The sequence below is a fragment of the Mus musculus genome, chromosome 1 (assembly GCF_000001635.26).
Source record: "Mus musculus strain C57BL/6J chromosome 1, GRCm38.p6 C57BL/6J".
Lineage (NCBI taxonomy): Eukaryota > Metazoa > Chordata > Mammalia > Rodentia > Muridae > Mus > Mus musculus.
In genome coordinates, this window is record NC_000067.6 from 135,261,475 (window position 1) to 135,284,423 (window position 22,949).

The window sequence follows — 22,949 nt, forward strand, 5'->3', positions numbered from 1 at the left end:
TTCCTCTTTAATCCTCAGTAGCACAGCTTCAACCCCAGTCCTGTAAAAGCACAAGCAGACCCAATAGGATTCCAGCAGAACCAAGACAGCTGGTGAAACAGGACACGTAACTCCCATGCTATAAACCGTGAGTGGAAGTTCACCAGTGGTGGCGCACGCCTTTAGTCCCAGCACTCAGTAGGCAGAGGCAGGCAGATCTCTTGAGTTCGAGGCTAGACTGGTCTACACAGCTAGTTCCAAGACAGCCAGGGATACACAGAGAAGCTATCTCAAAAAACAAAATATTGACAGGTCTCAGGACTGACAGGATAAGTGTGAAGGCAAGGGAAGGAAGGGGCCATGGGACAGTCCTGAGAAAGATCAGCTGTGAAGTCGGCTATGAATGTCAGCTCTCCCCCCCCCCCCTGCACTTCTGGGCCCTCTTTGGCCTGTAGCTCACAGCTGCCTCTGTTGGTGAGGCAGAGGCATCGTCATGCTTCCCACCTGTCAGAGATGGAACCTCAGCTTTGTCTCCACCTTTGTGTAGGGACAGGTGAAGCCAGATGGGGACCAGCTCAAAGTCCCCTGTGTTTAGGAAAGACAACTTAAACTTATCTTAGCACGCTCTCTTGTCATTCCCATTCTCAAACCAAGATGATGACTGCTTCCACCTCCGTGTAGAACCAGGAAATCAGAGTTCAGCTATAGTCACTCAGCAGACTCTGCCAGTCCCGACCCATTACCACAGTTAGGGAGGATCTGGGGCAGGGGAGGCCTAGCAAAGCCCCAGGGGTCTGAGGGGGGACAGAGGAAGAGGAGAACACCCTCGTGTGGGCAGGCAACCGTGCACATATGACACAGAGGGTCGCCAGCAGGATAAAGTCAACGGTGACTGGCTCCTGCATATAACCCCAGCACTCAGGAGGCAGAAGGATCACCACAGGTCTGAGCCTGGTTCACATAGTGAATTCCAGGCCAGAAAGGACTGCATAATGAGTTTCACAAAACCACAAAAACCCAGGGCTGGTGAGATGGCCTCCGGGTAAGAATACTTGCCACTAAGCTGGTGACCCAGGCTTGATCTCTGGAACCCACCTAGTGGTACAAGAGAAGCAACTTCCACAAGTTGTCTTCTGACCTCCACGTGTGCATCACAACACACACACACACACACACACACACACACACACACACACACACACACACCATTTCTTAAACATAAATAACAATAAATGAGTCATTCTATAACTCCAACTTATCTACTTCTTGCTTAAAAACATTTATTTAAAGTGAAAAAGAATGACATTTTACTCTCTGCAGCCTGGGCTAGGGGGAGCATGGGAGGCCTCCTAGGACTCTCAGGACTCTCTAGACCAGAAGCCGCCACCAGGGCAGAGACCCAAACCCAAAGAACAGAAGCTCCGGGGCACTGGAGTGAGAACATGAATTTGGGAAGGAGCAGTTCTTCAGGAAGCCTGTGAAGCCTTTCTGAGGCAGGGACCACCCAGGCGAAGCCTCTAACTGTCCTTGGGCGCCAGGATCTGCTGGACATAGTTGACGACGTTGCTGTGGAGCTGGGAAGCAGTGGCGGCAAAGGTGTCCTTGGCCAGGGTCCGGGCCATCTCACTGCCACCCATCATGGCGTGGTACAGAGGCAGAGTGTACTTCTGCTTTCCCTGTAAGAAACAGACACCCGTCCTCAGTAGCTTACTCAGTGGGTCTACCCAGCCCCTCCTCCTCCAACTGCAGCCATGGTCTGAGGACAAGAAGGGTGTGGGGATCAGAGCAGGGAATGAAGTGCTTCCCGTGAGAAGGACTGATTTTGGCATCTTCTAGGGTGTGGAGGACGGTCCTGGGGGAATAAGTTAAGTGTGAACCTCCAATCACGGTAGCGAGGGACCATCTACGAGTACAAATGGCGGTTGACAGAATGGGACTACAAACTTTTGGAAAGTTGGAGGCAGTCAGTCACCAAAACAATGACAGCCAAAACCCAGGGCCATGTAAGGTCCATCCGCCTGCAATTAAGCCAAAATTCACATCACTGTGAGGCAGCTGCAGGGCAAGCTTGGGAGCTCCAGAGGCTTGGCCACGGGCCAGAGGGGTCAAAGGCCCCTCCCACAGATCTCCCTTTCCCTCTCCACACAGACTCCACGACAGACAGAAGAAGCTGTCGTGGCTTTGGATCCACTTGGTTCCTCCTTGCTGTGGGTTTGAGGATGCCCAGTGCATCGGAGAGCCTTTCACTCTCACAGGCATCTGCTGGCACAAGAACCTTGCCCTTCACTCCCCGCCTTTGTTCTTTGGCATGACCAGTCCTCATATTACCCATTGCTCTCTTCCTGCTTCTGGTTAGCTCTAACTAGCTTCATCCCTTAGGTTTCACCAAAAACCCGATGTCCAAAAACCTGCAACTTTCTCTTCCCGCAGGATGAAGCTCCCGGGAGTTACACCAGCACCAGCCTGATTAGGAGGGTCCCTCAGAAGCCAGACCCACTTCCTCTGAAGCACAGACCCACGTGGCTCTCCCGCCGGAAGACTTCAGGTATGATAATGGAGGTCCCCAGCCTTTGAGGGGACCAGGGATGTAACTACCCACCTGGCTCTGCAGGAAGTCCTTCACTTTCTGGAATTCCTCTTGGTAGTCATTCTTAAGGATGATTTGGCCCCATCTTAGCCGTAACTCAGCATTCTGAGCATTGGAAATCTTTGGGTATGTCTCCCCAAGTTTTTTCACATTCCCTAGAAAAGAGAGAGTGATGGGCTATTGATGGCCGGCTGAAAAGCCCAGAAGGCTCATTCTTGAGGCCACTGAGTGAGTATCTGCCCTCATTCCCTCCGAAAGCACTTGCAGAAACCTTCAGGAGGTTCCCTTACCACTCACCTCTCGCATGCGTTCTGCTCATGTGTCTGGCATGGTGATGCTCTCAGACCACGAGCACTTTAACTCTAAGGCTCTCCCCTTAATTTTACTCCAGACTCTGTTCTTCTCCTCGAGTTCTCTCCTACCATTATACTAATAAATTTGGATCCAGCTTTGAGATCTGAATATGTGCAGTTACCTATTCTTAGTATGAAAACCCCCTATGCCAGGAGAGTTGACTCTCACTGGGATTTAATGACTATTATTTCTGACTGGGGAACAACAAAGTATCAGTGGCCAGGGAGATGGTTCAGTGGCTAGGAGTGCTCCCTGTTTTTCCAGAGGACCTCAGTTCAGTTCCCAGCATCCATATCAGATGGCTTACAACCACCTGCGACCACAGCTCTAGGGTATCAATACCCTCTTCTGGCCTCCGTGGGTACCCACACATGGGTCAGACACACACATACATCAATAAATCTTTAAAGTAATTTTTAAATAAAAAAGAGTTTTGGTGACTAGGTTGAAATCTTAGCCCAACCCTTTCGAAATTGTGTTGGTTACTGGTGCCTTTCTGATACAGTCTCTGCTACCTGGGGGTTAAATGGCCTAACAGAAACAGAGTTTACAGAGCGCCCTGCAGAACCAGGGCCCTGATAGATGCCAGGCTTTGTTAATTTGATCTTGGCACTTGTCTGTGTAACCTTCACCGTTTTGATGGCATAGTCTTGTGAAGTCTCAGCCTCCCTTCTACCTGGGAGTCACTTAGAGGCCGGAATGTGAATCTACCTCTGACCTCTGACATGAAGCTGTGCACGCAAGGAGCCTGGATTCAGTGTGACAAGGAGGTAACCCACTATCCTTACCAGGAGGGAGAGGAGACTTCTGCAAGATCTTATCTAGGAAGTAGACAAGCTGGTAGGTCTTCCAGGTAGAGATGGCCACGGCTTCAATGGCTTGCATGTCTGGCTCTGAGGTCACCCACAGTTCTGCCAGCTCTTCAGCTGGCTTCATGAGTGAGTCCCCAGGGGAGAGGTCGGGGAGGTAGGGGGGCCATCCAGGGGTGTTCAGCCATCGATCAAACTCAAAACCTCATAGGTCAAAGAAAAGAAGGCACGTCAGAACTCTCCCACCAATCAACATGTCCAGGGAGTCTCCTGAGCTTGCACCCCCCATTTCCCCATCTGCGGGGTCCTGGCTGGGGTGGCATCTGGAGGCGCTCACAGTAAGACTGGACAATGCCTGTTTCTACTGTGAAACTGGTTTTTGCTTTAAAATTAGCACTCTGTCATCAGGTGACAGCCACCTTTGTAGTCAAGTGCATCCTGTTCTCCCTATCCTAACAGCACCAGGGACCAAGCCTGGGCCACCCAGCTTCCTATCCTGGTTCTGCCAAAGGCTCTGGGACGCCACAAGCAGGTTACTTTACCTCTTGGCGCCTCAGTTGTTTGTAAAATGGGGGTGCTAGGCCCTACCTTAGTTGACAGTTGCGAAGATTAAATGAGCAAATATACATTAAAAGCTTAGCGTCCTGCCTGGTGTGCAGTAAGCACTCAGTAATTATTAACTATTATTCCTTAGACCCATGACCTTGAAATCAAGGCCTCCAACCAACTGCAGGACAAGGTGCTACCAAGGCTGAAACTGACTTCGCCAAACCAACCAGAGTGATTCAGAGTTCATGTCCCGACAAGGGGTGTGGCTAACTAAGGGACTGTCTGGGCCACGTAGGGGACATCTTCTCTGCTCTATGAGGAAGTAGCACCTCCCTGCTGACATCGGAGCATGGCCAGGATTTCCCATTGCTCACAGGACTCAGAGAGGCCTCACCATGAGCTCAGGGCCCCTTTTGCTGTCCTGCTTCTAATCTGGGCAGCAGAGGTCACAGCAACACTCTGAGAAGAATCAAGAAGTCAGCCTGCCTCTGGTTCTCTGTCTTCCAGAGGCAAGGAAGGTCTCATGCAGCCTCCACACACTGGCCTTGAACTCACTGGAACCAAGGGTGGCTTCTCTACCCAGACCCTCTTATCCCCACCTCCCCCAAGCTGGGGTTATAGTCGTGCCAAAGTTTTTTTATTTTGTTTGTTTTGACTTGAACTCAACATAAAACCCAGGCTGGTCTTAAAGTTATGGCTATCGGCTGCCTCAGACTCCAACACACTTAAGTTCACCTTAAAAAAGAGATTTTTCATTTGCTTTTATGTTTTGGTGCAGAGGGTCAAACCCAGGTCCTCATATATGACAAGTAACATTCTACCAACTGAACTACACTGCCAATTCAGGAAATTGAAGTCTGTCTTCTCTCTCTTTCTGTCCTCTCTCCCCGTCCCTCTCTCTCTGGGGATTGAGTCCAGGGCCTTGTATACACTAGGCATATGCTGGACCATGGAACTCCACCCAGCCACCAGTTATTATTCTGTGGAACAGGGCCTGGGGTCCTGAGCTGTCTCTCCAAATGGCGATTCACCAGGAACCTATGACGCCATGTCTTCCTATCTCATCTTGCTCATTCTCCGAGTTCTTGGAAGCCAACAGCCCAGTTTCTCTGCTTACCTGGAATGGAATCTACTCCCTTCTTCTTCAACTCAGGGAAATACTCCAGGTAGAATTCCAGAAAGTCTTCAGCCAAGATACTTTGGAATTTAAACTCATCTACATAGGCCTGTGAGGAGGGACACGGTTGTTGTTGTCTCTGGCCGCCCTGGGGAACAGACCCCCCTCCCCCCCTCATCTCTCAGTCCCTCTCTGACCCCTTACCTCTTGTGGTTGGGCCCCCTACCCCTACCCTAGCACTCTGGCCCAGCTGCTTTACCTGTTCCTTGTCCTTCTCCCCACATGGAGAGTTGACTGTACCTTGAGAAACTTGTCAAACTGATCCTGATCACCCACCAGGTGGGCCAGGTATGAGACAAAGCAGTAACCTTTCTCGTAGGGGGTCTCATTGTAGGTGTCATCGGGGTCCACACCTGACAGGGGAGAGAGTAGACAGGACTGAGTGTTTATACACACCCCCTCTGCCTTCAGATTACAGACTGACTGTTGGAATTGACCCGACTACACCTTTCCCAGTACAGCGAAGGTTTCTAGGCCACCGATAGTCCTTCCCATGGCACGTCAAAGGTGATAGCAGAGGGTCAGTATCTATGGATCTAAGACAGGGTCAGGAAGACCAGTGGTTCAAAGGGGCTAGCACATTTCCTTGGGCAGGGCCTTAACTACCTCTTAAGGCGGACCACGCTCAGACTTTTGAGTCCGGTTGGTCACCGTCTACACAGTCAACCTCCCCGATGTTTTTACAACTGTCCTAGACTTAAACTAATCACCAATGTACTAGAAGTTCATTTTACAGTCAGTGGCACCAGAGAACACATGCTTCAGTTGCCCAAAAGGGTTTTAGGTTAGTCACACGTGAAACTAAAGAAAAATGCTAGAAAGCAGGAAGCCCAGAGCTGACAAGTCACTGGATCTGCCTGGTTCTGTAACATGAAGCTAGCATGATTTACCAGCCTCGTTCCTGGGCAGCGATAAAGAGGAACAGGGGGACAGAAGAGCAGCTATACAAAAGCCACAGCCAAGTCATTAAGAACTTAGTGGCCGAAATGGTTGTGTTCAGTTGGCTTACAGAGCAGGGGATGGCCAGAACACTATAGTGGCCCACCACTCAAAGGAAGCATTCTAACATGTGGCTCAGACTAACTTGGGGCTCCAAGAGTAATTTACTGGGGTGAGGGTCAGGGAGACAGGAAGACAGAGGAGCCTTCTGGACCTGGTTCAATCTTCACCCGGAGCTTGTTGAGTGGGTTTTCCTCTCCGGAGACATTCATGTGCTGACGCAGCAGAGCCCTCCCTGTGGCAGCCTCCAAGCAAGTGTAAGCAGCTCCTGGCCAGAAACAAACCACAAACCCCAAGTTCACCAAGTCTACATTTCCCCTGACAGAGGCGCTGTGCTGTCCTCTTGTGGTCTGAGGCTCAACGGCATTACCTCCCAGAGTGACACAGAACATGACTCAACCCCTCCCTAGCTCTCGGGGGTTTGGTGAACCTGACTGTGGGTCTCTGTCCCACAAGGACTAGGGAAACCCTTCCTTGTCAACCATAATGAATGTGTTTTTATTTTTAGGTAACAACTTGGTCTCTATGAAACTTAAAATAGTTTTCCTCAGATGATCCTGTGTGCAAAAGAAACTGTCACCTTCAAAAATGCCAAACACCTAGCCTGGGCGTGGTGGCACAGGTCTTGACTCATCTATTGTCAGGGGGGAGCAGAGGCAGGTGGATCCCTGTGAGTTTAAGGTTGGTCAGTCTACACAGTGACTCCAGGCCATCCGGGGCTACATAGGAAACCTTGTCTCAAAAGAAGAAAAAAAAAAAATTTAACTGTCCCTTACATTTCCCCCTAGCTTTAAAGATAGTACCTTGGGAGCCAGTGGCGTGGCTCAGTAGGTAAAGGAACCTGGCACCAAGCCCTAGTGCCTCCAATCAATCACCAAGGTTAGTATAAAAGGAAGGAAGCCATTCCAGAAAGCTGGTCTCTGACTTAAACACAAACACTGTGGTGAGTGCATACAGACACACACTTCGACTCTGCCACTCACTACATGTTCTGACTCTGAGCCTCACTTGGCCTCAGTTTTTTCTTCTGCCCAATGGGAAAATAAAAGTGTGCTATGGGATTCTAGTACTTTAAAGCTCTGCTAAGCTAAACTCACTATGTAGTCCAGGCTAGCCTTGAAGTCAGTTCAGGCACCATGCCCTACAGGATGTGGTCTTTCCTTTTTTATTTTTTAAGATTTATTTATTTTATTTATATGAGTACACTGTCACTATCTTCAGACACACCAGAAGAGGGCATCAGATCCCCATTACAGATGGTTGTGAGCCACCATGTGGTTGCTGGGAATTGAACTCAGGACCTCTGGAGAGCAGTCAGTGCTCTTAACCACTGAGCCATCTCTCCAGCCCTGTCTTTCCTTTTTTTAAGACAGGGTCCTACTATATGACCCTGGATGGCCCAAACTTGTGACCTTCCTGCTTTAGTTCCCCAGTGCTAAGTAAGGACTCACAACTGTGAGTCACTATGCCCAGTTTGCCACAGGATTCTTATGGCTGATTAAGAGATTCAGAAACAAAATCTTGCTCTGTTCACTTTGAGTAAGAGTACAGCGCTGATCAAACTATTTGGGACGGAAAGGATAACACACACTGAAAATCTTTACCATGTTCAGACCCAGAGGTGATGTTTTTCTTTTTTGGTTTGTTTTTTTTTTGTTTTTTGTTTTTTGTTTTTTGTTTTTTGTTTTTTGTTTTTTTTTTTTTTTGGAGACAGGGTTTCTCTGTATAGCTCTGGCTGTCCTGGAACTCACTCTGTAGACCAGGCTGGCCTTGAATACAGAAATCCGCTTGCCTCTGCCTCAAAGTGCTGGGATTAAAGGCATGTGCCACCACTGCCCAGCTGGTTTTGTTTTCTCAAGACAAGATTTCTCTATCAGCCCTGGCTGTCCTGGAACTTGCTCTGTAGATCAGGCTAGCCTTGAATCCACAGAGATCAGTCTTCTGCCCCCTGAGTGCTGGAATCAAAGCCATGTGCCAGCACCTCCAGGGCAGAGATGATGTTTCTAATAGTCTTCCTTACTGAAATCTGCTGAGGTAAGGTATGCACTGACGTGTGTGTGTGTGTGTGTGTGTGTGTGTGTGTGTCACAGCATTTCTTTTTCCTTTTGAGACAGGGTCTCCTGTAGCTCAGGCTGGCCTCACTAGCCTCGACCTTCTGATCCTTCTGCCTCTACCTTCTGAATGTGAGAATTACAGGCATGCACCATCATGCCCACTTTAATGTCTGCCCCAGAACCCAGAGACCCATGCATGCTAGGCAAGTACTCCCCACCCCACCCTGGCCTCAGTTCTGAGCATCAGTACTGAGTACTCAGCCTTGTGCTCATCAGGCACTCACTCTACCTAACGGGCTATGTTACCAGCTCAAACCCTATTACATTTAACGAAAAGTTTTTAAACTCTTTTCTTTCTTTAATGCTTTGAATTATTCTTGAGAATTAAAAAATTTAAATATTACTGTCAAGCTAGTTTAAAACCATTGATGAGAGCAAGGAATGATATAGCATATGACTTTAATCCCAGGGCTCAGGAGGCAGAGACAGGTAGGTGGATCTCTGGTCTATAAAGTGAGTTCCTGGCCAGCCAGGCATGCACAGTGAGAACCTGTCTCAAAAGAAAAACAAACAAACCAAACCTATAGATATTTGATCTTTCATACTCATGTACAGAAATTGAGTTTTTAGGAGGTAGAGGCAGGAGCGGGGAGTCTGACCTGGCTATATAGTGGCTATATAGGAGTCTGATCTATATAGTGAGTTCCAGACCAGAAGAACCTGCATAGCAAGAACTTGCCTGAACCCTGCCCTTCAGTACTGGAGATTGAACCCAGGAAAGCACTTTGCCAGCTGAGCAAATGAACTGTATCCTCAGCCCAAGACCTGTCTCAAAAAAGCCCCAAAGTGCTGGCCTGGTGGCTGCATAACTTCCATCCCAGAACTCAGAAGGCAAGGCAGGCAGGCAGGTGATCTGTGTGAATTCAGGGCCAGCCTGGTCTACACAGTGAATTCAGGGCCGGCCTTCTGTGAGGTCTGTCTCAAGCAACACAACAACAAGCAATATAAACAAAAGAAAAATTAAGGGCTGGTGAGATGGCTCAGTGGGTAAGAGCACCCGACTGCTCTTCCGAAGGTCCAGAGTTCAAATCTCAGCAACCACATGGTAGCTTACAACCATCCGTAACGAGATCTGACTCCCTCTTCTGGAGTGTCTGAAGACAGCTACAGTGTACTTACATATAATCAATAAATAAATCTTAAAAAAAAAATTAAAAGCAGCTGGAGAGGTAGCTCAGAGGTTCAGAGCTCTGACTGCTCTTGCAGAAGACCTGGCTTTGATTCCAGCAGCCACGCAGCGTCTCACAGCACCTGTAACTCCTGTTCCAGGGGATCTGATGTCATCTTCTGACATCCACAAGGACCAGGCACACACATGTTGAACATACATACATGCAGGCAAAGCATGCACACAATAAAAATGAATAAAGAAAAAAACCCACAGTTTTCAGCGTAAGTCCCGCCTCCCTTCATGCCCACACGATGAGACCACAGGAGCAGATGGCACTAAGAATGAAGCCAGGTGCTTGGAAGGATGGCACCTTACCAAACAGGATGGTGGAGATCCTCCTCTGGGCATACATGGTGAAGCCTTCATTGAGCCAGAACTCCCCCCAGTTGGCATTGGTGACCAGGTTCCCAAACCAACTGTGGGAGATCTCATGGATGATAACGTCGGCTAACGAGCGGTCCCCTGCTAGCAGGCACGGAGTGACAAAGGTCAGGCAAGGATTTTCCATTCCTCCAAATGGAAAGGACGGTGGCATAAAGAGCAAGTCATACCTGCCAAGAAACTGAAGTCAGGGAGGTCCTGACTCTCCAGAGCAGACCTCATCTCCCCGTCCTCCTCAGACCCACAGCTGCAGCCACTAAACAGACAGCTTTTGCTGAAGATGAAGCCTGGGCCTCTGGGTGCTTCAGGAAGTATCCCTACCTTCATGCTCGCCTCTGAAAGGCAGCTGAGCCCCGTTTTGTTCTTCTCCCAAATTGGCTGTGAGCATGCTCCACCACGCTTACACCTCAGAGGCCAGCTTGGGGTCCTAAAGACCAGCCTGTATCTCCAAGCCTGCAGCTTGAAGTCTTTAAGGTAACTTCCCACCAAGAGGAAAGGTGTGCTAACTAACAAAAGCCCTGGGGTTTCTTCACTCTCCCCACCTCGAGCCTGGCAGCGCATTTTAGTGACTTCAAAAACCTGTTCCTTCCAGATCCCTTTAGCAGCCTCAAGGAGCCTGGCTCATCCCTTCCTCTTTGCTTCCTCCTTTCCTGCGTTTCTGGGATGAGGAAGCCTTGCTCTAGGAGACAGAGGAAGGGAGAGAGGCCCGGGAGTGTGCAAAAGAGCTACTTGGTTTCACAAAACACATCCATTAATTGATACCACACCTTCCCCAAACATAGGGTCCGAAAAGCTTCTCTCCTGTTGCCAGAAATTCTTCTATGACCCCACTGTATTCCTCCTTGGCAGCTTCAATCAGGCAGGGCTCCGCCCACACCCGGCTCCTAAGCACAGAGAGGCAGAAGAGTGCTCAGAGACTGCTTCGGCCACGGGAACCACATATAGAACACTAGCCTTCATCCCATATTTGAGCCAATGAAATGTGGCCATGTGGCCAGCCACTCACACAGAGAAGACAAGATCAGTTTCTTTGCTCAGCCCCAAGAGGCTGTGCGTCACACCTGGGTATGAAAACCTAAGATTGCCTTTGGGAGGTGCCAGGAAGCCACTCTAGAAAACAGGCCCTAAACCCACATGAAGTCCATGGAAACTGAATTCAACCCTGGACTCAGGCCTGTAATCTCAGCCCTGGAGAGGCTGAAGCAGGAGGATTGCTGTGAGTTCCAAGACAGCTAGGGCTATAAAGTGAGACCCTATTTCAAACAAAACAAAGTTATTTAAAAAGACAGAATGTAAGAAACCTTCATAAAGTGACACAATTACTTTCCTTCTTCCTATTTATAGGATAAATGAAAGAATTCTGATAATGGCCAGGTGTGGTGGTGGCGTATCTCTTCAATCCCACCACTTGGAAGGGAAAGACAGGTAGACATCTGTGAGCTCCAGGCAGCCAAATCTACATGCAGAGTTCCAGAGCTACACAGTGAGACTTTGTAACACACACACACACACACACACACACACACAATGATAATAAAATCCCTGGAATTAAAAATTGTCTTCTGAGGCTGGAGAGATGGCTCAGTGGTTAAGAGTACTGACTGCTCTTCCAGAGGTCCTGAGTTCAACTCCCAGCATCCACATGGCGGCTCACAACCATCTGTAAAGGGATCTGAGGGAAAGTATATCACATACATAAAATAAGTGAATAAATCTTTTTTAAAAATTGTCTTCTGAGATAAAACTAGCAATATTAATGAAAAAGTTGACAGTTCTTTTAGGTGTCAAAAGATATTGTCCCTACTTCATAATAAAGCTAGAATGGGCTTCGGTCCTCAGAGGGACAGTATGACTTACTAAGAGACTCGGTCCTCAGAGGGACAGTATGACTAAGAGACTCGGTCCTCAGAGGGACAGTATGACTTACTAAGAGACTAGAGCAGCGCCAGTGAGTTGGCTCGGGAGTTAAAAGCACCTCTTGCCACACCCGATGACCGAGTTCTGAGACCCACCTACTGCCAAGAGAAGAGTGACTTCTGCAAGCTATTCTCTCATCTCTACATGCACACCGAGCACAAATATGTGTGAGCAAATGCACATGTGCACACACACACACACACACACACACACACACACACACACACACAAATAAACATGCATGTAAAATTAAAATATGGTCTAGAACAAACAAAAACAAGCCCATGTATAAATAAAACTAGTATAGCAAAACAGGTGTGTTTACAGATGGCCTCTTCAACTTTTTATAATTAGACTTTTTCATAAAAATTAAGAAATAGTAAACAAGGTGGTATACACATTTATAATACCAGCATTAAAATCTTTATGTTTATTATTTTTTATTGGATATTTAAAATTGGATATTTTATTTATTTACATTTCAAATGTTATCCCCTTTCCCAGTTTCCCCTCTGCAAACCCCCTATCTCATTCCCCTCTTACCTTGCTTCTAGGAGGGTGCTCCCCCACCCACCTACCCACTCCCACCTCACCGCCCTAGCATTCCTCTACACTGGGGCATCAAGCCTTCACAGGACCAAGGGCCTCCCCTCCCACTGATGCCAGATAAGGCCTCTTTAGCTCCTTCAGTCCTTCCCCTAACTCCTCCATTGGGGTTCCTGTGCTCAGTCCGATGGTTGGCTGCGAGCATCTGGATCCGTATTGGTCAGGATCTGACAGAGCATCTCAGGAGAGTATCAGGCTCCTGTCAGCATATATATTTTTATTATGTTTATTTATGTGAATGTATGATGTGCATGTGCAAACGTGTGCATGACACAATGTGTGTGCATGGGGGAGTCTAGTTCTACTGTGTAAGACCCAGCTTACATTATCAAGCTTGGTGCCAAGTACCTTTATCCATTGAGCTGTTTTACTGGAGCCTTGTAATCCCAGCATGTGGAAGGCTGAGGCAGGAGAATTGAGAGTTGGAGGCCATTCTGGGCTACATAGGAAGACCCTGTCCAACTAACCAACCAACCAACCAACCAACCAAAGACTAAAGACAGGAAATCAGAAGTGAAGAGAGAGAAATGATACCACCATCAGGAAGGTGTGATCAAACAGAAAGTCAATGCTGAGAGCGCCAGGGAGTAGGCCAAGGGCACTTGACTCCAAGGATGAGCTGACACCAGGATTAGGGACTCCTGAAGCCAAGGCCTGCACCTGGGGTTTGCATAAAGTAGTTAGTTATAGTTGATTATCCACAAGAGGATACAAATACTATCAGCCTCACTGAGTCTGGGTAACAATTAGGAGGAATCATATACCAATGGCTATTGGCTTCCACCCTCTTGCCTTCTACCCAGGACCTGGGATAGGAGGCAGACTGTGCCAGGAAACTCTCATGTTTAACATACAGCACAAGCCCTTGGATGTGAACAAGGGATGGCCACCCGACAGGGGGATAAAGAAGTTGTCGGGGCTGGTGAGATGGCTCAGTGGGTAAGAGCACCCGACTGCTCTTCAGAAGGTCCGAAGTTCAAATCCCAGCAACCACATGGTGGCTCACAACCATCTGTAATGAGATCTGACGCCCTCTTCTGGTGCATCTGAAGACAGCTACAGTGCACTTACATATAATAAATAAATAAATAAATAAATAAATCTTTAAAAAAAAAGTTGTCATCACTACTTTTTTTACATTTTTTATTTGTTTGTTTGTTTGTTTGTTTGTTTGTTTTGAGGCAGGGGTTCACATAACTCAGGCTGCCCTTTACCTCACTATGTGGCTGAGGAGGACCTTGAACTTGGGATCCTCTGGCCTCCACGTTGTAAGTGCTGAGATTACAGCACTGTGCCACCACCCCAGCTTCCTGCGTGCAAGGCAAGCATTTTATCAACTGAGCTACACCCACCAAACCATCATCAGCTAAATGGACCGTGTTACCATGTTTGACATGCTTTTGAGTCAATTTCTTTTCTTTTTTTTTTTTAAGATTTATTTATTTTATGGATATGAGTACATTGTAGCTATCTTCAGACACACCAGAAGAGGGCATTGGATCCCATTACAGATGGTTGTGAACCACCATGTGGTTGCTGGGAATTGAACTTAGGACCTCTGGAAGAGCAGTCAGTGCTCTTAACCACTGAGCCATCTCTCCAAGCCCTTGAGTCAATTCTTTTCTTTTCTTTTCTTTTCTTTTCTTTTCTTTTCTTTTCTTTTCTTTTCTTTTCTTTTCTTTTTTCTTTCCTTTCCTTTCCTTTCCTTTCCTTTCCTTTCCTTTCCTTTCCTTTCCTTTCCTTTCCTTTCCTTTTTTTAAAAGTGGTTTTTCGAGACAGGATTTCTCTGTGTAGCTCTGGCTGTCCTGGAACTCACTTTGTAGACCAGGCTGGCCTCAAACTCAGAAATCTGCCTGCCTCTGCCTCCCGAGTGCTGGGATTAAAGGCGTGCGCCACCACACCCGGCTTGAGTCAATTTCTTATGGAGGGTTCAAAAGAATATTTTATGGTATGCTTTCTGTCATATGGTATGGATTCTGACATCTTCCCATTGCCATTATGATGGCATATGACTATAATTCATACTCCATCTTGTTTTATTTGAAGATAGGGTTCTCATTGTGCAGTCCTGGCTGGCCTCAAACAGAGATCCTATTGCCTCTGCCCTCAGAGTGCTGAGATCAAAGGTGTACACACCACATAGTCTACTTCATACTTTTGCAAATAGAATGATTGTTAGGACAAATACACCCTCAAACCACAGGCCTTTCCTTATCTTGCAATCAGAGGAAAAATCCTCTGGTGGCAAAAATGAACTCCCTGTCTATTAGGAATAAGTTAGCACGTCACTAGGGATATAGCTCAGGGTGAGAGTGCCTGTCTAGCATGTTTAAGGTCCTGGGTTTGATGCCAAGCACACCAAAATAACAACACTCAGGACTAGTGGTGTTTTGAATGTGTGTGCTAGAAGCAGGTACCAATGGAATTCTGCTTATTATTCTATCTGATACCTAGGAGCTAACTTAATTCCTGATGCTACTAGAGTTCTTTGGAGCCCTGTGATAAAACTTGAGCTAAGGAACAACACGAGAGCCAGGAAAGGCGCCTGTGCCGTGCAGTCCAAGTTTTGACCCTTTCACAGCAGGATTAAGAGAGAGATGATATGAAAATCTGAAAAATCTATTCTGGCTTTAGATAGGATTATTTATTCTTTATAGCCCTGTGGCTTCGAAGTTAAGACTTTCTGTCTTAGCATCCCTAGTAGCTGGGGATGCAGGTGTGTGCCACTGTGCCCAGCTCATGGCCGAAGTTCTTGTCTCTAGAAACAGTACAAAATACCTTTTTGCCTCCACTAAACCCGCCTAGCATCATGACAGCATATGTGTAGATTGAGGCATCTGCAGCAGGCAGAAAGGACAGTCTTTCTCCCTTTAAAAGGATGCAATGAGATCCAAGTTGTTAATCTGCAGAATTCAGTGCTAGAAGAAGAGAAATAGGTTTTGGCACAGAGGTCTATGCAGTGGCAACTTAGTACTCAGCTACTAATCAAGATCAGTCTTCTAAACTGTCCACCTGAGCACCAACATCACTTGACCAAGAGACTCCACTGCAGCTCCAGCAACTGCCGCAGTACCAGCAGGACCGGCAGTCTCATTGCTGAGACATGAAGAAAGGAAAACGGAGAGGTGGGGAGGAGGAAGAGAGAAAAACTAGAACCTCTGCCAACCTACTGGGCATCTGAAGACAGATCCCACACTGCCTCTAAGAGCCATTTTAGCAGGACCACTGCCTCTGGAGGTCAATCCAACCTTGCCTATCGAGTGTTTCTTACCTGGGTCCAACCTCAGCTGAAGCCAGATCTCCAATGGCCAAAGCTATCAGATAGGAGGGGATGGGATGGCTCATCTGGAAGAAGAACTTATTTGGTCCTCTCTTCTCCCAGGTGTCTGCACTCATCACAGCTGTGAAGCCATCTGGAACCTGGCAACAGAGGGAGCATGGGAAAGAAACCTCACCCAGGGGAAACCTCACCCGGGAAGCCTTCTTTGCATGTTTGTCTATACTTTGCTCTTTTTTTTTTTTTAAATGTATTTATTATTATATTTAAGTACACTGTAGCTCTCTTCAGACACACTAGGAAAGGGCATCAGATGGCTGTGAGCCACCATGTGGTTGCTGGGATTTGAACTCAGGACCTCTGGAAGAGCAGTCAGTGCTCTTAACCACTGAGTCATCTCTCCAGCCCCCTGCTTTGCTCTTTTTGAGACAAAGTGTTTCTATGCAGCCCTAACTAACCTGGAACCTGCTGTGCATACCAGGCTGACCTGGAACTCTCGATGGTCCCCCTGCCTCTTTCTGGCTGCTTGAATTACATAACCATGCCTGGCCAAAAAAAAGAAAAAAAAAAGAAAAAAAAGAAAAAAAAAAGGCCTCCTCTGTCTAACTTGAAGAATAGTATGATCAAAAACCTGAACAGTGACGGTGATGACTCAGAACCCATCCTGGAGAACACAAGGCTTCAAAAGCGCACACGGATGGGATTTGGACTGTGTAAAATTTCTGTCAATGGACGAGGCTTGGAAGCACATGCCTTTAATACCAGTACTCAGGATCTCTGAGCATCTGAGGACAGCCTGCTCTACATCATGAGTTCCAGGCTAGCCAAGGCTACATGGTAAGATGCTGTCTCAAACAATAGCTGCACATGGAGAGCTTTACAAGGGAAGACTTTTCGGGGATTCTACTGGATGGGTGTAGTAAGTTACCAACCAAATGGGGACCTGATGGGTCTGAAGGTACGTCCTCTGTCTCTATCTCTCTCTCTCTGAGACAGGGTCTGCCTCGATGGCCTAGGTTGGCATTGAACTCATGATTCTTATGTCTTTGCCTCCTAAGGATTATAGACATGTACTACTGTACCTGGCTTTTCTTTTTAACATGAAAAAAAAACCATCTACTTTATTATGTTTTAATTGTGTGTGTGTGTGTGTGTGTGTGTTTGTGCACATGCACGAGCTTGTGGATGCGCATGTAGGTATGTGCATATAAGTGAAGGTGCCCGTGAGGTGCTAGACCCCATGCACAAAGAGTCATAGACAGTTGTAAGTCGCCTGATGTGGGTGCTCTGGAAGAGCAGAAGTGCTCTCAACTGCGGAGCCATCTCCCATTCATAATCTCAAGGGCAAGCATACCAAGTTAGGTCACCTCACCTCAATAAGAGCCGAATACGTGCATTTCACTGCTGGAGTGTCAAAGCAAGGGAAAAAGGCTCGGTTTAAGACCGCCTGACCCTGGGTATAGACAAAGGGTTTCTTCTTTCCTGCTGTCTGCTCAGGAGCCAACCAGCAAACCTAAGAGAGAACAGAGAGGCATTTCAGAGCAGGCAGATCATGAACAGAGAAAGGAGCTGGCTGACACGGGACATTTTCATGACATATCATAATCATTAAGACCTTTCTGAGGATCACTCTGTCCCTGACTGTCCTGTCCTAGTGTGTGTTTAATCTACTCTGGAACAGGCTATGGTCTCATGCCCGCCTCACAGGACAGACACAGCATTCCCACTGTATCGCATGGGTATCTCAGGAATCAAATCAGAACCTCGTACTGAGATTCTGTGTCCTTCTGGCTGTAGCCGTTTCTCATCTAACCAGAGTTAGATATTTGCTTGTTTATTTGTTTTGAAAGGATCTTAATGTAGCACATGCCATGCCCAGATTTGATGTGATTTTGTAATGAATACTTATGAGGTGATTAGCTCTTTCTTGCAGGTTGTAAGTTGACTCTTATTCTCTCCCATAGCTGGGTAGACTGGATCTCCCTTTTAAGGTATTTCTTCCAGTGATTCTTTAGAAAAGCCCAGAAGAAGGAGGACAGAGACCTTGCCTTCGTACAGGTGTGGTGAGATGTCTTGGTGTATCTCAGTTTCTGATATACCAGAACCTATCTACAGTGCAAGGATATTAGTCATAAGCTGGCTTTCAACCACCAGTTGTTTCCAAGACACAACTGTAGTTTTCTTAGTTACTCTAGATCTCCTTTCTGAGTGCTCAGGGTTATGACTGGTATTGAAGTATATCACTGAGACAATCAAGGCTCTATCACGAAAAGAGACCAGCCTTACTTCTGCCTGTAGCAAAAGGAAAACATACACAACGTAGCTAAAACTGTTCATGTGTGTTTGTATGAATATGTATCCATTTAAAATTGAAGAATGGGTTACACTATTCCAAGAAGGATTCATAGGTGAAATAAAAGTGTCTGATCAGGGCTGGAGAGATGTCTCAGAGGTTAAGAGCACTGCCTGATCTTCCAGAGGTCCTGAGTTCAATTCCCAGCAACCACATGGTGACTCACAACCATCTGTAATGGGATCCGATGCCCTCTTCTGGTGTGCCTGAAGACAGTTATAGTGTACTCATATAAATAAAATATTAAAAAGAACAAAGTGTCTGGTCAGACCTTTAAGGGCAAGCAAGAGTCAGATGTTAGAAGGAAAGAGAGAAGCCTTTCTCTAGCAGGTGAGAGAGGAAAGGCAGGCCTGGATGAAGGTTCTACCAACTGCATAGCCTCTAGGAGTAGGCAGAAGATGTGACAGGATTTTCCCTGTCCAATTACGTTAAAATATTAATGTAGCAGGAGGCCTGTTATTGGACAGAGAAAAGGGAGGCAGAGCTAGGAGTTGCAGAAACAGAAAGCCTCTCAGGAGAGGAAAAAAAAAGCCAAGATGGAGGCAGACAAACAGGAAAACCTGAACCAGCATGGCTTTAAATAGCCACAGGTAGTTACGATGATATTATAAAGGTTAGAATAATTGGGATAGTTTGTCTAATCTAGGTGGGCAGCTTTTAAAAAGATTTATTTAGTTATTATTATATGTAAGTACACTGTAGCTGACTTCAGACACAACAGAAAAGGGTGTCAGATCTCATTACAAATGGTTGTGAGCCACCATGTGGTTGCTGGGATTCAAACTCAGAACCTTCGGAAGAGCAGTCAGTTCTCCTAACCGCTAAGCCATCTCTCCAGCCCGGTGGGCAGCTTTTATCATTATCAATTGATTCTGAAATTATTGTATTAGCATCTTATGAATTGAGAATTTGTTGATACATAAATCCGATTGGCTAATTATAAGCTTCAAGAGTTTTGATTTACTTGGTTACTGGTATGTGGGACCCCCCCCCCCCTCCAGATTACAGGAGTTTATGGCTGAGAAGGAACTAGCAGAGCCAGAGACAAGCAAACCAGAGCTGGGAACACAGCGATTGGTCTCCGTGGCGCACTAGCTAGAGACAGAGTGGGCGGGTGCATGGGGCTTGGCATGGCATCAAAGGGAACTTGGGAGCTCTGCCCCGCCAGAGAGTTGGAGGGCAGAGAGTAGCCCGGCAGGACACGCCAGGGCAGAGTTGCCTGCAGTAGTGCGGCCATGTGGCTCTATTTTAATAGTTCCTGCAACAGTAAGACACTAGAGATACATAAGAAAGTCACATTAGATATTGAGTTTTTCTTTTGCCTGCTTTTGCTCAAGTATAGTAAATGTAATTAGTCTTCCAATAAATACAATGTAGTGTGGAAGGCAGGAGGTGGCACAGTAGAAAAAGCTGAAGAATACTAATGTAGAGGAGTGACCGAGGTCAACCTCAACATACAGATGACATGTTGCTAATACACTGACTCAATTCAGTGTGATCCAAGTGAATTTCCCCTCTACAATGTACAATTCCAGTCTAATCATGTAGTCATTGGGAAAACATCTGAAAATTTCCAGTAGAAGAGCATTCTATAACATACCTGACCAGCACTCCTCCAAACTGTCAAAGTTATAAAAAACAAACAAACAAAACAAAACAAAAAAAAAAAACAAGGAAAGCCTGACAAACTCAAAGATGGGCAGTTACACAGCTAGCTACAATATGCTGCTTTGCCTGGGCTCATGAATCAGGAAAGGAAGTAGGTAAAAAAACTAAGATGCCGCTAAAGCCTGTGGAGCCTTGTTAGCCTGACAGCTGGTGTGTGCCAGCGCTGACCGACCAGATGCTAATAGGGAAATGGAAATCGTGGAAGATGCGTGAGGAGCTGTGCCCAGTTATGCCGTTAATCTGTCTTTGGTTGTTATTTTGAATTTGTAGTCCTCCTGCCTCAGCTTCCTGAGTACTGGGACTTCGGGCAATGTGCCACCATGCCTAGCTGGTATCGGGCGTTTATAGAGAGAGAAAGTTCACCAAATTTTGTCAAGTATTTAGACAAGTGCCTTGTACATCTTAGGAAACCCTGTACATTATCCCTCCGCCATCTTTGTTTACGGTGTTTTGTTTGTTTTTGCTTCGTTTGTTCTTAAATGATGTGAAGGAAACAGAACGGGGAAACGAGGAAACCTGGGCACTACCGCCCATGTGAATTCTGGGAGAAGGCGCTGCAGTGCTTGAGGGAGCGCGCTCATCAGAATGGTTGCAAAATCGGGAAAAGAATGCATGCCAATGTCCTCAGTGAAGACCTCCGTAGTCCAAAGGGCAACCCTTTGGAAAGCAGAGAGAGGCCTCAGCCATGATGTTTTGAAGGACAATAATTGATTCTGCTCTATAACTTAAAGATAGTGGAAGAGCCGGGCGGTGGTGGCGCACGTCTTTAATCCCAGCTCTTGGGAGGCAGAGGCAGGCGAATTTCTGAGCTCGAGGCCAGCCTGGTCTACAAAGTGAGTTCCAGGACAGCCAGGGCTATACAGAGAAACCCTGTCTCAAACAAACAAACAAAAGATAGTGGAAGGATAATGAGCAGGGTTTCCTAAGATGTGCAAGGCACTTGTCTAAATGTTTGACAACATCCGGTGAACGTCTAAACCTAGGCACCTGATACGGGCCAGGCATGATGGCACACTGCCAGGAGTCCCAGCACCCAGGAAGCTGAGGCAGGAGGATTACAAACTCAAAATAGATTCTGTTGTTAACTTTGACAACTTTAGAGTATGCAAATTTAGGGAGGGTTTAATTTTCCAATCCTGTTTAATTTCTAGCTCCCACTGAAAATTAGGACTCAAAATATAGCAGAGGAACCAAAGATATTTCCCAATGTCCAGCTTCCGCCCAGGCACCGACGGGAACTTGGCTTTGCTTTTGGTGCTAGGTTAAACCATGGTGCTTTCAGTTTCCCAACAAGTTCTATCGCAAGGCTCGCTTATTCCTCCAATCAAAGGAGGAAGTCAAGTGCTCTTTGGGTCAGTAAAGGGGAACTGTTAGCTGGATAAGCAAGCTCCAATAGTCTGCCAACAGCTTTGGTGAACCTTGTAACCCAGCCTAAGGCTGTCACTCTTACAAATGTCCGCTATGAATAGTTACCTAAACTTCCAATATTCATCCAACTCTGAAAACCTTAAGACTTAAGAGCCAACCGTTATTGAGAAGGCTGAATTATTATAAAGTCTAGAGTACTCTAATTACACATTCCCATTTTTGCTCGGATTCTTTTAAGTCAATAGCAGGATTTCAAAGGAGGAAGTAAAAATGCTTCTCGGGCTGTTTTAACCTGTGCAACCAAAAGGGCTTGCTAGCACATGAAAGGACCCTGTCAGCATCCAGCTAATTAACCAACACTGTCCAGGCTCCAGCAAGGAGAATTATAAAACAAAACAAAAAGCAAAGTTTGCGAAGCAAGTTTCTCATCCTGAAAAGACAGAGGCTAGCGGACAAGTCGGTCCAGCACGTGTGTGTCAGAGGTGAGGCAGGGCAATCTAAGGCAAATAATCCCGACAGAGACCAGGAAGGCAGGAAGGAAGGACGGGTAGGAGGAACAAAGCACCGGCTGGAGAGGTTCGAGCCCAGGAATGGGGAGCACGGGGCAGGAATCCAAAGCCGGCTTCTGGGGAAGAGAGTAGGGGCACGGGGATCTCCCGCGGAAGCTGCGGAAGCAGAGCCAGATTTCCTGCTCTCCATCTCTGGGCTGCTTAGGAGCAGCAGGCTGGCCAAGGGGGCTGAGAGAGGCCGGTGGCCCGGGCGCCCCGCGCGCACTCACCCCGGGTCCCTCCCCGACGCGGTAGGTGAGCTCCAGCTCGAAGCGATCGGCGGCACCGCAGGGCTGCCGGAAGGCCACGCACAGGGCCTGGCCATAGTGCGAGAAGGGCTGTGTGTGGAAAGGCACGGGCTCTGCCGGCGCCTGCTGGTCTCCCGGCTGTCCCCGTCGCAGCGTCGCCGCCGTCACCTCCAAGCAGCTGTGCGAGTCGAGCCGCAGCTCCGAGGCGCCCTCGGGAAGCAAACAACGCAGCTCCAGCGTCGCCGTGCCGCTCAATCCGCGGCTTCCCGGACCCGGGCCCGGAGGCCCGAACTCGGCCCGCAGGTCCAGGTGCAGGTGCAGGATCTCGAAGGCGCGGAAGCTGGAGGCCGAGGCCACGTCCACGGCTTGGGCCGAGTGCAGTGGCCGCCGGGCGGCCGCGCTGTAGTTGCCTGGTCCGCCGCTCTCCATGGCTCCTGAGCGGTTGCTCACCCGCCAGGAAGGTCGGTCGCTCCTCGGGTCTTGGCAGGCTCCGCCTCGAGGCGACGCGCCACCATGCGCCCCGCCCTCCGAGGAATTCGGGCGGCCACAGCCCCTAACCCCCTGGGGCTGTCCCCTCCCTTGTGGCACACAACCCCTCTTCCTGCTTCACACAGGTTCCTGTGCTACCCTGAGACCGAAGTAGGTGGTGTGGTGGGTCACCCTAGTTCCAGGTCACCCTTGAGGATTCCCCATCTTCTAAGCAGTCTGCAAGATGCAGGGGACCAGAACCTGGATTGAAAGGCTCTGGGTTTGAAATTTCACTCACTCTCTCCACTAGGCCAGTCATTAGGACATGTGTGACATCTTGAATGAATTGTAAAACAGGAGTTGTAATGCTGTTCTT

General features: G+C 47.7%; 1 protein-coding gene across 4 annotated transcripts; it reads right to left on the reverse strand.

Moving 5' to 3' along the window:
• Positions 1-1,224: 1,224 nt before the first annotated feature.
• Positions 1,225-22,949, reverse strand: Rnpep (arginyl aminopeptidase (aminopeptidase B)). 4 transcript variants are annotated; one of them, NM_145417.3, is made up of 11 exons: positions 22,088-22,610; positions 17,293-17,433; positions 15,915-16,063; positions 10,888-11,004; positions 10,055-10,290; positions 6,609-6,722; positions 5,696-5,808; positions 5,396-5,504; positions 3,709-3,933; positions 2,579-2,721; positions 1,225-1,655 (listed from the first exon to the last, which is right to left on the reverse strand). In NM_145417.3, exons 1-11 carry the CDS (start codon positions 22,532-22,534, stop codon positions 1,497-1,499), a joined length of 1,953 nt encoding a protein of 650 aa, NP_663392.2. In that variant the 5' UTR covers positions 22,535-22,610; the 3' UTR covers positions 1,225-1,496. The 4 variants fall into 4 exon arrangements, 2 of the variants coding, with proteins under 2 accessions (NP_663392.2, NP_001153096.1); XR_387158.3 differs by having other exon boundaries at positions 1,235-1,655; positions 5,655-5,808; positions 22,088-22,949; NM_001159624.1 differs by lacking the exon at positions 10,888-11,004.

Coding starts and splice junctions, on each gene's coding strand:
- Rnpep (NM_145417.3), bottom strand. CDS start 22,534: ATGGAGAGCGGCGGACCAGGCAACTACAGCGCGGCCGCCCGGCGGCCA. Junction 11,005..15,914: donor TCAGCTGAGGTTGGACCCAG/GTAAGAAACACT, acceptor CTCTGTGCTTAG/GAGCCGGGTGTGGGCGGAGC. Junction 2,722..3,708: donor GAAGTCTCCTCTCCCTCCTG/GTAAGGATAGTG, acceptor TCTCTTTTCTAG/GGAATGTGAAAAAACTTGGG.